The 14,319-nt window shown below is 35.9% G+C and overlaps 1 protein-coding gene across 1 annotated transcript in view; it reads left to right on the forward strand.

The window, feature by feature from the left end:
• Positions 1-2,572: 2,572 nt before the first annotated feature.
• Positions 2,573-14,319, forward strand: part of LOC145769051 (transient receptor potential cation channel subfamily A member 1-like) — a 44,738-nt gene continuing 32,991 nt past the window's right edge. Inside the window, exons 1-9 of the mRNA XM_082580647.1 lie at positions 2,573-2,734; positions 5,725-5,890; positions 6,497-6,690; positions 6,949-7,118; positions 8,657-8,800; positions 9,162-9,329; positions 10,348-10,516; positions 11,035-11,136; positions 11,337-11,552. Of these exons, the coding sequence (XP_082436773.1) occupies positions 2,573-2,734; positions 5,725-5,890; positions 6,497-6,690; positions 6,949-7,118; positions 8,657-8,800; positions 9,162-9,329; positions 10,348-10,516; positions 11,035-11,136; positions 11,337-11,552 (1,491 nt within the window). The remainder of the gene's footprint in view (positions 2,735-5,724; positions 5,891-6,496; positions 6,691-6,948; positions 7,119-8,656; positions 8,801-9,161; positions 9,330-10,347; positions 10,517-11,034; positions 11,137-11,336; positions 11,553-14,319) is intronic.

Genomic DNA, 14,319 nt, shown 5'->3' on the forward strand with positions numbered 1-14,319 from the left:
GAGACCAGTTTAAAATCATTGGTAGGCCATGCCAAAAAATAATAAATTTTGCATTCATCTAAACTCAGATTTGTTGTGGTGATAAATACTTGAAGAACTTGATGTCAATTTAAGTTGGAATATAAAGAATTTATTAAATCTGTGTAATCCCATTATAATACCTTTAGATCGGCCATTAAAAGGGTAGTCAAGATAAAACTTTACAACATGCCTAAGTCGTTCAAGCATAGTCTTTAGATTTTATTTTGCCTTGTCAAAGTTTTATGGATAAATGAATTTATTTTCTTTACCGTTCATCAATATGAAATAAACGTAGATGCCGTACGTAGCCTAATTACAGTAGCTTATATTAAATTTTGATGTGAAACCCCTCATGACATTGTTTGAGGTGACAAAGGCTGCTGCAGAAGCAGCTGGTCATATTTAATCTTCTGTATAGACAGAGAAAGAAATCGCTTATCCTAATATTGTGTGACGTACACCATCATCTGGCAGACATAAGTAGGCGACAAATTGTTACGTTGGGAGAAGAAAAAAAAAGCAAGAAATGGTATCAAATTTCTATGGCAAATGTGAACATGAGGATCATGATATTTCAACGGTCTCATTGCTGAATTGAAGTAAAACTATGAGCAGCACACTGGCACAGCCAGGGTTGTGTTAACCGCCCCCACGCCGGGAGGCGACATTTTTTCCCACGAACTTTCTGTCTCATTTGCACATTTCTGTAAGTGTAGCTATTACTGGTTTCCGCGCGTAACTATTTTTACCGCTTCATATTTTTCGCGCGGTTTTCAAAGTCAGCAGCCAATTTTTGCCCTCCAGGTCCAAATCTAAACATTAAACTTGAAAAAACGTAGCCTGGAGACACACCTAGTCTAGTCAAGTTTAAAAAAGTTGAGAAAAAAAATTGATTCTTGTCACTCTAAAAGTAAGATTTTCCGAATTGATTAAGAATTAACCCTAACCCTAATCCTATTTTTTTGAAAAGCTTTTGTACCCCGCAAAAACTAATTTAAAGAAAAAAAAATTGACTTTGCAACCCCCGGGGGCCTACCTTCGTTTAGGAGCCAACGTAAATTTAGTTTGGGCAGCGTTTTGCAGATTGTAATTTTACATGCACTCGTAACATGTAATATGTAAATTTTTTTCATTTTTGCAAAATTTTATCGCTCGTTTTGCTCGCTCAACCACATTTTATTCACCTAACCAGCAATATGCATAGTATTAATTAAAAGTGGATTGAGGGAGTAAAAACCTTTTGTGTCCCACAAAAAAGTATCAAAATAATGTCATATTCAGAGGTAAACACTGCACACTCAAATAGTTTCATTGATGAATGATTAAATAGATAAATTTCAGTTTTAATGGACATAAGCAAAACAGTGAAATGTGCCGTGAACATATTGAAGATCAGGGTGGTCTAAGACTGCGAACACGAAGGGTCTCATTACGGTTTGAGAAAAACCTTTCGAGCCGCATAAAAATGATTTTCAACTTGTCTGTCACACAAAAAAGTGATTTTTATCTCTTGAAGAAGATACGATACATTACACATTAAAAAAATAGCAAACCAAACATTTATTATGTCTTGCTTTTGGTAAGTGGTTTAATCTCTGCTATCAATATTGGTAATCGACAGACGTAAGCAGGCATCTAGGGTTTCATCAGCCATTCTGTTCAGATGCTTTCACAAATGAATGTGCTACTGAACATGGAGCAAATATTCATTGCGAGGTCTTTTAAATTAAACTCCTTCGAAATAGATATTACTTTCAAGCACGCCACTGCAGTTTACCATAGTTATTGGCAAAAAATACCTTTCCCCCAAATAGAATTGAACTCTCTCTTTTCCTCTGTCACTTTTCTTTTGACACTCATTTTATTAATAAACTAGTTTACTTGACTGAATAGCACCAAAGCAAAGCGCGAAATTTGGCATCTAACTTACAACTGAATTCGAGCGTCTGTGGTTGCAACAAAGCAAAAATCAATACAAGTTTTTGTTGTTGCAAACGTAAAAATAAATTGTTATCCTATAATAATTGTAGTTACATATAACCTGCAGTTAAAGGATTTGCGACTTTTTTAGGGCTGTGTTTAATGCAATGCACTTATGTAAAACGTAAGTATATTTTAACATCTGTGAATATTACACTGAAAAATCCGGCATGCAGGAAGTGTTTGCGGACAGCACAAAAAATGCAGGCTACTAACCAACTTGACTTTGCATAAAATGATTATAAAAGTAAAATAACATCAGTACAATTGTAACATTACTGATTGTTCTTTTCATTTAAAGCCAGACGGATTTTATTCTAAGATATTTTAAGGAGCTTCCTTTCATGATCTAATAGCTAAAATCTTAATAAAAATCATTTCTTAGGTTTTCAAGAAAAATGTGTTTCTTTTGTTAAGCTATGGTGTCACGAAATAGTAATAACATAAAATTTTGAACTGTTAATGATTTTTTGCTTTCTGATTGGAGATTGTTTTACATTAGTTTATCATCGTGAAAATAAATAGCCAAGGAGATAGACTTAGCTTGAGAGGTTAACTCCAGAGTTCAAAGATGGTAAAATTGAAGTCAAAAGTTATTCCTCTTCCAACAAACATGAGTTGGTACTTGGACAGCGAACCACAAGACCGACGATCACTGGAGGAAAAAGATAAGCTTTCAGTTGCAGAAGGAGATGACAGTTTGGCAGCACTACACAGGGACGACATGTTAAAGGTAAAAAAAGTTCAGAAATTGTGATTGAAATTAAGCAGTGTACTCGCTTAAATTGGAACATTCGTTGTGAGTGTGTAGAATACAGTACTGGACAATTTATTACGGATGTTTTTTGTTTTTTTTTTGGACAATTTTACAGGAAATTTCAGATTTCTTTTGATAACTGAGAGCACTACAATAAATGTAATTGTGGTTCAAAGCAAAAAAGCTGCAATTTTCCAACATCGGTATTCATTACACGTAATAATGCCGGTTTGTGACGTCATAACGGCGCAAGTCTCTACTACAATGCCAGCAATTCAGTTGAGCCTTTGTGACGTCCATTATGACGTCACAATGTGGCGCTATTGAATACCGATTGTATAGAATGGCAGCTTCTTTGCTTTGGGCCACCATTACAATTATTTCCGAGTTCTCAGTTATCGGAAAAACAAAAAAATTGAGATTTGCTGTAAAATTGTCCAAAAAAAACCCATAATAAATTGTACAGTACTGTAGTTTTTGTTTCTGTATTATGATTTATCAAGATATCTTTAGGGTCTGCTTCACTTTAAACAATCAACAATTTTGCAAGTAGTTTGCCTACGTCATCAAACGCATTCCAAAGTTCTTTTCGGTTGCTCGGAATCTTTTAAAAAAGTTTCGTATATCAAGAGAAAATTTAAATTTGAAATACACTAAAAGTTTTTAATGCTTTGCCTGATTAATTTTACTTGGATGTAATTTCTTATTGATCTGTTTTTACGTTTTCAGACATCTCTACTATTTGTCGGGTTACGGTTTTTGCTGAAAGACTAATATTTAAAATGTATTTTTTTCTGGACATATAGGCCTAGTTTCAATAACATCCATTGTACATTTTTTTTGCTAATTCGCCATCAGTAGCCTATACAATACGGTTTTTTGCTATTTATTATCCTACCATGTAGCTATCAAAAGTATTATTTTCTGATTTATTGGTTTTTCTTTCCTTTAGAAAACAAAACTTTGCAGTTATAAACTATTTTTGAGTAGATTACGTTTGTCTTTCCTTGTTTGACCCATTAAATTGAAAAAAATAATATGTTGTGTGCCATAATGGCGCTTTATGTTGAATCCCTTGTTTACACAAACACAAACGCTGCAAATCGAAGACGTGAGCCTACCAAAACAATTATTGAAAAAATATTTGTTATTTCGTTCGATTATAATATAATTTATAATTAGGCAGGCCATGTAATACTAAATTTTGAAGAGTGGCTGCGGGCCGGATGATCTTTCTTGGCTGGCCGGATCCGGCCCGCGGGCCATAGGTTGCCGACCTCTGGTATAGTCCTTCAAGGATTTCATTATCATTTCACAAGTAAATCTATTCGATCATTTCATTGCCTGTTTATCGTTTGATATCCCAATAAACTACGTCATCAATCTTTTCAAAGTCTCTTCACGTGTAAGAGATAGAAACAATTGTGACACTTGTAAAGAGGACAAAATAGTTGTTTGAGAGTTATTTGTTGCCCCTTGTTATTTATTGCCCCTCGATTCCAATTGCTACAATATGCCTCTGTGCACTCACAATTTGTCATATCAAAAAGCTTGCTTTTTCCTGTATGAATTGTGAATAACATGTCAAGGTATCTGCATTGATTCTCACAAGACTTCCTTTCTGACTTCAGTGAGAAGGCTTCCGCAATGCGTATTTGATTGAGAAAATACGTTTGTTGTCTACTCTACAGTATTTATGGTGTGTCAGACATGACATGCGTGCAATTTTAGCTTTTGAGGTATACTAGTAAAAGTGGTATACTTTGTATGCAGTTTAGTTTATTTTATTTGAGACCACCAAAAGCGAATGTGATACTTGCCATCACATAGCAGCATGGACTTAGATGAAGGTGTTATGGTTCAGAAAACAATTAAACCAATGTAAATAGTGACGGTGACCGGTTTAGAGTAGTGACTTCGTTTTATTAGTGATAAAAAAGTGCAGCTTACTAACAACTTTTTGGTAAAAACGATCTCTCTCTTTGATTAAGGTATTCGTTGACAACTAGTTTCAAATATGTCTCATTGAGATGTATCGAATCAATCTCAATTGTTTCAGAAGATGATAAAAAAAGTAAGAAACTGGATGTTAACATAAAATTATTGCTTCAAATTTAAAATGGAAGCAGTTTACACCAGGCAGTGTGGCAATACTGTAGAAGTAGTTGACATTTCAAGAAGACTGATACGTGATACATGCCTGACCTGTGTGTCAATAAAGCACAATTTAGTCTACAGCAATTCCCATTTATTGCACGTTCAAAGCTTGTTTCTTCACATATTCGATTTAAAACGATTTGTGTCTAATGATCTTGCATGATCTTGGAAATGTCTCAGTCAAGTAAAGATTTGATAGGGCTCAAAACTACTATCTACAACGATTTTATCAATAACGTTGCAAAAGTGATTTGCAGTATAAATATGATATAGTGTTTGGATTATTTTTAATTACGCTTATGTTCTTGCATTCAATGATTTCATCTGCATCAAATGGGCCATGTCAGTAGTTATGCTGTAGTGTTCTAAAGGATGGCGGTTGAGTATCTTGTTTACCTTTTCATATTGCTGTCTATTCCATAAAAATCCAAAAAGCGTTGTTAAGAATGTACGTGTGTCTGAGAATAGATTTCAGATCCGCTGGTCACATGAAGTGGACGGAAAGACGAGAAAGCCAATCATCGTGTCCACCGTTAGGCATACCATAAAGTACCAAAGACACAGCAGCATATACTGTCAAGTAGTGTTACGCCGGTGCTCTTTCGATCGTCCTATCTCTTTGGCTCTCTTTACTCTGCTATGCAGCCGCTGTTTTCAATGGGAGATGAATGAGTGGGATTGATGATGAGAGCTTCTTGGTGCAAAACCTGAAAACGAAATTAGTTGTGACACGTGTTTAGGTTGTTTGTGAAGACAAATTTCAAGTTAAAACTATTTAAGTGTATTGTTTAAATTGATTGATGTTGCAGATTACTAAGCAAGGAGACATAAAACAACTGGCAGCTCTGTGTAACGCAAACCCAGATCGTTTGTTGGTACAAGACAGAAAAGGTGCTACTTTATTGCATCATGCGGCTGCAGAAAACCAAATCAAAATCATGGATTTCTTGTTGGGATTTCCGAACGGAGAGCAGCGTAAGTAAGCAACAGGACAAATTAATTAATTATTTTTACCTTCGTGTTAACAGTATTTGTGAGTTTTTTGTAGCTAGTGTGTTTTTTTAAATCAGTTTTTGTGATTTTATCTTTGTCTTCCCGTTCTTGGTTTTGGTTGGAAATAGGGAAACCGGGTTACTTAAAAAAAAATCTATTTGAAATTTCAAGATCTACTGAGATATTGTTACAGCATAAAAAATACATTAAGATTGTTTAATTTTAAGTGCTGTAATTCTGGTTGTGCCATAATTCAACCTATTATTACACAATGTATTTTTTTAAGAATTTTATTTGTTTTGTTGTATGTCGTTATTGAAAAAAAAGTGAATTGACTTAAATAGAATCGTTTGTCGAAAGTCAAAACAAAATCTTGAGAACAATGGCACGAGAAATATTTTAAACGAGAACGCTACAGTGTTTTATCACTGTCTTATAGGTTCAAAATTATGGTTTCAAATGGTTAAGCTGTTTTGGAAAGGCCTCAACCACTTTTTTATGTGGTTGTCAACTTCATTCTCTTCTGTAGGCCTAGTTTGTGCCAATGAACAAAAGCCAATAGAAAAAATGATGTTATTTAATGCTTAGTGCTATCAGCCTCTGATGATTTTGAAGCAACTCCACTGCATTGGGCGGTTGAGCACAACTCCGCGGAAAGTGTCCGCTACTTAATTAAAAGAGGAGCTGATCCATTAGTAGGAAACAATACTGGTCATGGTGCTATTCATCTGGCGGTCCAGTACAATTCCATTGAAGCTTTGAAAACGTTACTAGAATGTGAGGTAAAATTAGTTAAACATTTAAACATTTAGTTTCAAATAAAACTAGAATACATATTGTTATAGTTATCCACCTACACGGGTTATGCTTTTGATTAGGCGACAGTGTACTGGTCTACTATAGTCACTTACTCTTCTGGAATGACTGTAAATTTGAAACTATTGTAATCATAATAATTAAATCATCCGTAAATTAATTTCTTTAAACGACAAAACTAACAAACTTAAATTAGTTTATATTTTACTTTGTTGTTTACGCAGGTTGATGAAAACGCAAAAGGAAACTCTGGAGTAACTCCACTTCACGTGGCAGCCAGATTGAACAATGCGGAAGCTTTTCAAATTCTATTGGACGCAGGAGCAAAACCATGTAGAGAATGTTCTCAAGGCTACAGACCTCTTCACACTGCAGCAATCGCTGGATCAAGAGAGTAATTAATGTCATTTAACTAGAAATAAAATATATTTAAAACATTTCTGTTGAAATAACGCAGACAAAGCAATATAATGATATGTAGTAATTAAATTTGTTAATATACAGGGTGGTCCACAAAAATGTGACATATTTTGTTTATCTGTCAATTCCATAAAAATTAATTCTACCTCTTGATTTTCAGGTTAGTTATAGAGTACAGCTATAAGTTTTATGTGTAGTAGTATGGAGCCGGGATATCAATTTTCAGTGGCTGAGCGGACAAAAATCATTGAACATTACTTTTCGACAAAATCTGTAATCTTGACCCAGAGACATTTTCGTCATGACTTTCCTGGAAGGAAAACACCGTCTCGGAATACTATCAAACGCTTGTTGGAGAAGCTCAGAGACATTGGCAGTGTGACTAACAACAATAAGAACCATAGTGGTCCACCTTCCACCGCAAGAACCCCCGAAAAAGTTCACGATGTTCGAACTAGTGTGGAGAAGTCTCCACGGAAATCCGCCAGAAGACTTTCTCAGGAAGTGGTGATTTCAAGATCTTCTGTCAATAGAATTATTCATGCTGACTTGCAGCTTTTCCCATACAAAATTCAGCTTCTTCAGACTCAAAGTCAAGCCAACAAGGATGAACGATTTGAATTTAGTCAGCAAATCAGTGAACGGATTGAGAATCCCGGTCTTTTGGATGTGCTTCTCTTTAGCGACGAGGCCCACCTCCATTTGAGTGGCCATGTTAACAAACAAAATATGAGATTTTGGGCAGAAACGCAGCCTCATGCGCATGTGCAAGCACCCTTGAGTGTAACAAAAGTCACAGTTTGGTGTGCAATAGGACGTAATGGCATTTTTGATCCCTACTTTTTTGAGAACGACGAGGGATGCCAGGTGACTGTTAACACTGAACGTTACATCAAATTGCTCAGACGACAATTCATTCCAGCAGTAAGCAGTAAGGAGGAGAAGGGGGACCGACTTGAATACAGCTGTATTCCAGCAAGACGGTGCCCCACCGCATTGTTCCAATCGTACCCTTGAGTATCTGCATCAGTACTTTCCTGGGGATCGATTGATTTCAAGGAGGACCAACAACCCCTGGGCCGCCATATTCACCTGATCTTAACCCTCCTGACTACTTCTTCTGGGGATACCTGAAGGATAGAGTCTACCAGGACAATCCTGATACCATTGACAGACTGAAGGAAAACATTAGAAGAGAAATTAGAAGAATTCCAAGGGACATGTTAGGGAGAGTAATAAACAATTTCAATGTGAGAGTGGCAGCGATGATTCAGCAGCGAGGAGCATGGATCGAACATATTATCAAATATTGAAATAACTCAGAAACCAGTTAGTTTTTTCAAAAGTGCTTTTGAGGGCAAAAACTTATAGCTATGACCCATCTCCGGCTGAAAGGATTTTGAAAAATCTTCAGATTTGTAGAAATTATGAACAAACGAAATGTGTCACATTTTTGTGGACCACCCTGTATATTGTTATTTGGAGTGTTTGATCTGTTACACTTCCATTTAGCGTGATGCAGTTGCTGTTGGATTATGGTGAAAAATACGGCTACACAAGAGAGCAATTGCTGTCTTTCCCAGACAAAGAACAAAGTAGCCCACTGCACAGCGCTGCCACCGGGGGAAATATAGAAGCAATCAAGTTATGCCTAGAGTAAGAGCCTGAGTGATTGTATTTTCAACAACAGTTTTTAAATTAAGTGATAAAATTGACCTAGTTAGTTATTTTATCAAATTGATTTTTTAATTCTACACACGTTCAACTGCTAGCAGGTCATTTGTAGATGTAATATTTTCATAAAATCTATCTGTAAATGTCTTGTTCAACTGAAAAGTCTCTACAAAAAAGACGATCATGAAGAAATGTTTTTATTTTTATTGAAGTTTCAAGCGTAGAAGAACAAGATGTCGCTTTATTTTTGCTATTTTTTTTGCTTTTTTTTAGTTTTTGCTTTAGTTTTTGCTTTTGCTTGCTATATTGCTTTTGCTAAGTTTTTGCTATGTTATGAATTTAGGTATGGAGCGAAATTAAACTCTAAGCAAGCTGATGATTCTACACCGTTACACATGGCTTGTGGGCAAGGAAATCTTGAAATAGTGAAGCTGATGTTTGACCAGGCGCCTGCTCAGGCCAAAACCTGCTTATCCATGCTTGATAAACGAGAACACACACCTTTACACAGGTAGCAGAAAAATTGTCACAGAATGAGTGGTTTCACTGGGTCAACAATTTTTTTTAAGTTGTTTTAATCAGAGATGCAAGTAGCCTAAACTTTTTTAGATGGAGTTTTTATGCTGAATTTCGAATCGGCGCTCAATTTTTCTGTGGTGCATCAGGTTTTAAAAATATTTGCATTTTAATATTTACTAATACTTATAGATTAAATAAAACTTTTCATAATTTTTTTCTTTTAAAATAATCTTATAAATTCTTATTTGACAATACGTATGGTGTAAGCGGCCTACTGACAATAAACTGGTGGTAAAATTTAAATTGCGCAAGGTTTTGCAAGGCAAATTTTAACGACAAATAATAATTTAAATATCTTACAAACTTAGTGTGCGAGAAAATATATAAACGTTTTGTAATCAGCGTCGAAAATACGTTTAGGGATGCATACAGCCATCTCTGATTAAAATTTGCTGTTAACCAGTGTTGTAATAACTTACTTAAAAAAATTGTTACTCAAATTTTGTGTTTCATCGAACAATAAACATAAAATATTGGTTTGGTTTTAAATCTATATCCTCGGACTGACAAAGCCTTGATCGGTTATTCCTGGTAGTTTCGCATACTTGCAGAGATCTTGAGTCTAGCGCGTAACCACTGAACTTACGGGGCGGAGCTAACTGGAAATTTATTGATTAATGGAATCTTTGTTCTTGGTAGCTTGATCTTCGTGGTCTTGTATTTTTAAAACGACTATAAAAGGGGGTACGCTATTTGACAAAATTTTCCAACATTAGCTCTAATTTCTGGATACAACAAGATATTTCTCTGCCAGTCCCAGAATAGGCTACTACATATTTTCACAGTCCTGAAGATTCTTAGGCATGTAATGTAATAACACAGCATTTAACGCACCAGAATTTTTTTTTTATCGTGGCACAATACGATTTTGTGAGCTCTATTATCTGTACATACAGGTTTTAGATTTTATCACTCATCATTATTACGCTGTGTTTACAAACTTTGTGCAGGGCTTCCATGTTTGGTCATTCCGAAATTATTAAGTATTTGTTGGAAAAAGAAGTAGATATCGAAGCTCTGGATAAGGATCAAAGATCTCCTCTTCTCCTGGCTGCCACGCAAGGCTCTTGGTCGAGCGTAAAAACTCTGATAGAACTCGGAGCAAGTTGTTTGATTAAAGTACGGTTACTCTTTAGTGTACACCATAACTTATGGCTTTACTTATAGTGGTGTAGCGTATCCTACTTTTTTGAATCGCTGTTCCTTCAAAAACGATGAACTCACTGAAGTAGTTATTTGTTACTCATGGAGTAGGCTAAATATACAATGATCAGGTATAGTCTCTGAAAATATATAGGTCTGCACGTGAAGTCATTCTGAGCAAAGCATTGTAAATATCGACCTATGCAACAAAAAAATAATATTAGAAACCATGTTAAGAAGGAGCGATCTTCTTGGCGTCAACACTACCTGACTGCTCCCTATAATATACTGTATGATTCGTCATTGCACATGACCAGGGAACTGTGTGCAGAAAGCTCGTGGCAAACCGCTACAACCACAGCGAACCCACAACATCAGGCTAAAACAGATCGTTTGTATCTACACTTGCGAAATATGATGAGATGGTCAACAGTTGCAACCGCTAAATCGATGCACATTTATACGGTATTGCGATGACGCGATATCTGATTCAGGACAAAGACGAAAGAAACATGATGCACATCATAGTCTTGAGAGGAGGAGACCTTTTTAACTTATCGGAAACATTGAGCAAAGATATTGGAAGTCTATTTTCGGTGAGAAATTTGCAAGCGCTTTACGGTACCAGTATATGTGCTCGAAACAGTTTATAAGATGCCTTTGCTTATGACAAAATTATTAATTAATTCGAAATTTCATATTATATCAGTAAACGAGTTTTTAGTGCCTGATCTAAAAAGTCCCATTTAACATTACGCTGTAAGATAGAGACAGTGAATCGCCTTTTTGTCGTCAGAGCAAAGAAATTCGCTCTCTGATGAGCAGTCCGGACGCTTTCGGTTGCAACCCTATGCACTACGCTTGTCAAGAGGGTAATCTTGCAAGTCTTAAAGCTTTGATGTCTCTTGGAGTTAGCACAAGATTGAAGTCATGGAAACATCAATCTGCATTGCACTTCGCCTCAATGTATGGCAGATACAACGCGTGCTCTCGCTTGCTGGACAGCGAGCAGGTGTGTTTGGATCAATTGGCCTTTAAACTTGTTTGGTGTGAAGCTACTCTTATGAAATTGCGCTTTCTGTTTAGACATTTTTTTGTGATCTTTTTATATGCGAAGACTGTAGCCCCAATGTAGGTACATGCGACGGGTCTTACAAGCCTAAATTTTTAAGTGTGCGATCAATATTGCTTATCTATTAGGGTGGGTCGAAATTTGGACTTTTTCTCCGATTTCATTGCTACAAACTTTTTTTCTTGCGAATAGCCATAAAACGACATTCTTGAAAATTTGAGCTTGATCGGACATCGTCTTCGTTTCTAAAAATCGCGATTTATAAAGGTACCTGAAGCGATTTTTTCGAGGCTTGAAAATGCATTGTTTTTAATAGAAAGTTGTTTTCACGAGATTTGAAAACGTCATAACATACTTAATTCTTATTGAAAAAAGATGATTTATGCGTCAACAGATTCAATATAATTAGGAAAATCCAATTCATTGTGTACTGACTCCGAAAAATGATGACGTCATCAATGACGTCATTAAACAGTAATTTGGAAATAACAATAAAACTAATAATCCTACATGCTTCATCTCTAAGTTATTTGATAATGAATTGATGTACTTTCCAAACATAAACATCATGCTGGTGCTTGATGACGTAATTGATGACGTCATCTACATTATTAAATTACATTTCACTATGATGGCTTTTGGAAAATACTGCGTGTTTCTGATAGATAATGGATCGTTATCAATTAGTTATGATTCGCTTGATTTTAAATAACAATATTGCTCTTTAAAGATTTGTTCCACACTGCCTTTCCGGGTGTGCAAAATAGGCATTCTTTTTAACATATTTCAACGCAATGTCTCGAATTTTATCAGGCAAAAGTGAACAGCACTGCAATGATTTAAGGATATGCTTTGGTCCGTCTTTGTACAATGGTTCACATTTTATATTGAACCAACATGAGGCATATTGAATGACTATATGCGCAACAATTATTTTCAAGTTTTCTGCAATGTCACTTGGCAATTTGTGATCACTGATGTATAGTTTGTAGCAACGTGAAGCGAAAGTTAGCCACCACGAATGATTTAACGGACCAATCTTTGCGTACATCAGTTTAGATGAAACAAAGCTATTCCTAATGGCATTGGTAATCTCGTACAGATACCTTTGATCAGTCGATAGATCTTTTACTATGTGCTCCGGTAGCAAACAATTTCCTGGCCCCATATTCACAGGCACAAATAAAGGGTTGACTTCTTCAAATTCAACTCTACTTAGAAGCTTCCCTATTGGCCCTTTAAATGGTGTGTCACCACTGGTAGGTCCATCTAATGTAGCGAAGACGTGTCGAAGGGGTAACTTATTGGATGCAACTGTGCAACATGCATATAAACCAAGACACACGATGACCAAGGCGTTGTTCCAGTCCAGTTATCACACCTGATTTAAATCCAGTGTTTACATTCACGGAATCACACCCAACTACTTTGACACAATGCACCATATTATATTTTTTGATACAGTCCATGAGAGCATTTGTAATATCTTCAGCTGTTCCTGATATTGGACTGACAACAGTTAAATACTGATTTCCAGGTTTCTGAACAACACTGTAGTGTTTTTCGCGAACAAAAATCTTTCCACCTGTTCTTGATGCTATCTTAACAGTTTCATTTTAATAAAGTGGGTGACGTCATCAATTACGTCATCAAGGACCAGCATGATGTTTATGTTTGGAAAGTACATCAATTCATTATCAAATAACTTAGAGATGAAGCATATAGAATTATCAGTTTTATCGCTATTTCAAAATTACTGTTTAATGACGTCATTGATGACGTCAACCTTTTTCGGAGTCAGGACACAATGGATTGGATTCTCCTAATTATATTGAATCTGTGGACGCATAAATCATCTTTTTACAATAAGAATTAAGTAAGTTATGACGTTTTCAAATCTCGTGAAAACAACTTCCTATTAAAAACAATCCATTTTCAAGCCTCGAAAAAATCGCTTCAGGTACCTTTATAAATCGCGATTTTTAGAAATGAAGACGATGTCCGATCAAGCTCAAATTTTCAGGAATGTCGTTTTATGACTATTCGCAAGAAAAAAAGTTTGTAGCAATGAAATCGGAGAAAAAGTCCAAATTTCGACCCACCCTATTATCTATGTTATGTTGGCTCACTGGGTTAGCCTACTTTTTGTTCATTTAATTCAAAAACATGGGAGTTGAAACTTAGTGCCAAACTTAATGACTATTACATACGTTACGTGTTCAAATCATATGTAAGTAAGTCTATTGCTGAAGCTTCCGGAGTTAAAGTCCCAAGAACGTTTTCTCAGTCCAAGGGCAAAGGTTAACACAATGAACTAAACTTATTATAGCAGGCAAAGTTGGTCTACTGACGACGATTTAAGTCAAGGTATAACCTTGTAATATCAATTATGGCAAGCGGAAGAAACTTCTACATACCGGCACTTGTTTGCAACACAAATCTAATTTAAAATCTTTGTGAGAGATAATTATTTTAAGTTTGACTGATCGTGGGAATGTTTATCTTCGGACTGAGAATGACTTATTTTCTGGAAGCTTTGCATACTAGTAGAGGCTTTGAACCACTAACGCAGGCCCGAGGTTGACAGAGTGACGTTTCTGATTCTTGAATGTTGCTGTCTGTGAATTATTCCATCCACTAGATGACGCTAGATGGAAAGCAGTCCTTAAAATGCGTTGCTCAAGCGCTCACCACGAGAGCGGAAAAA

Source organism: Aplidium turbinatum, chromosome 4 (assembly GCF_918807975.1).
Source record: "Aplidium turbinatum chromosome 4, kaAplTurb1.1, whole genome shotgun sequence".
NCBI lineage: Eukaryota > Metazoa > Chordata > Ascidiacea > Aplousobranchia > Polyclinidae > Aplidium > Aplidium turbinatum.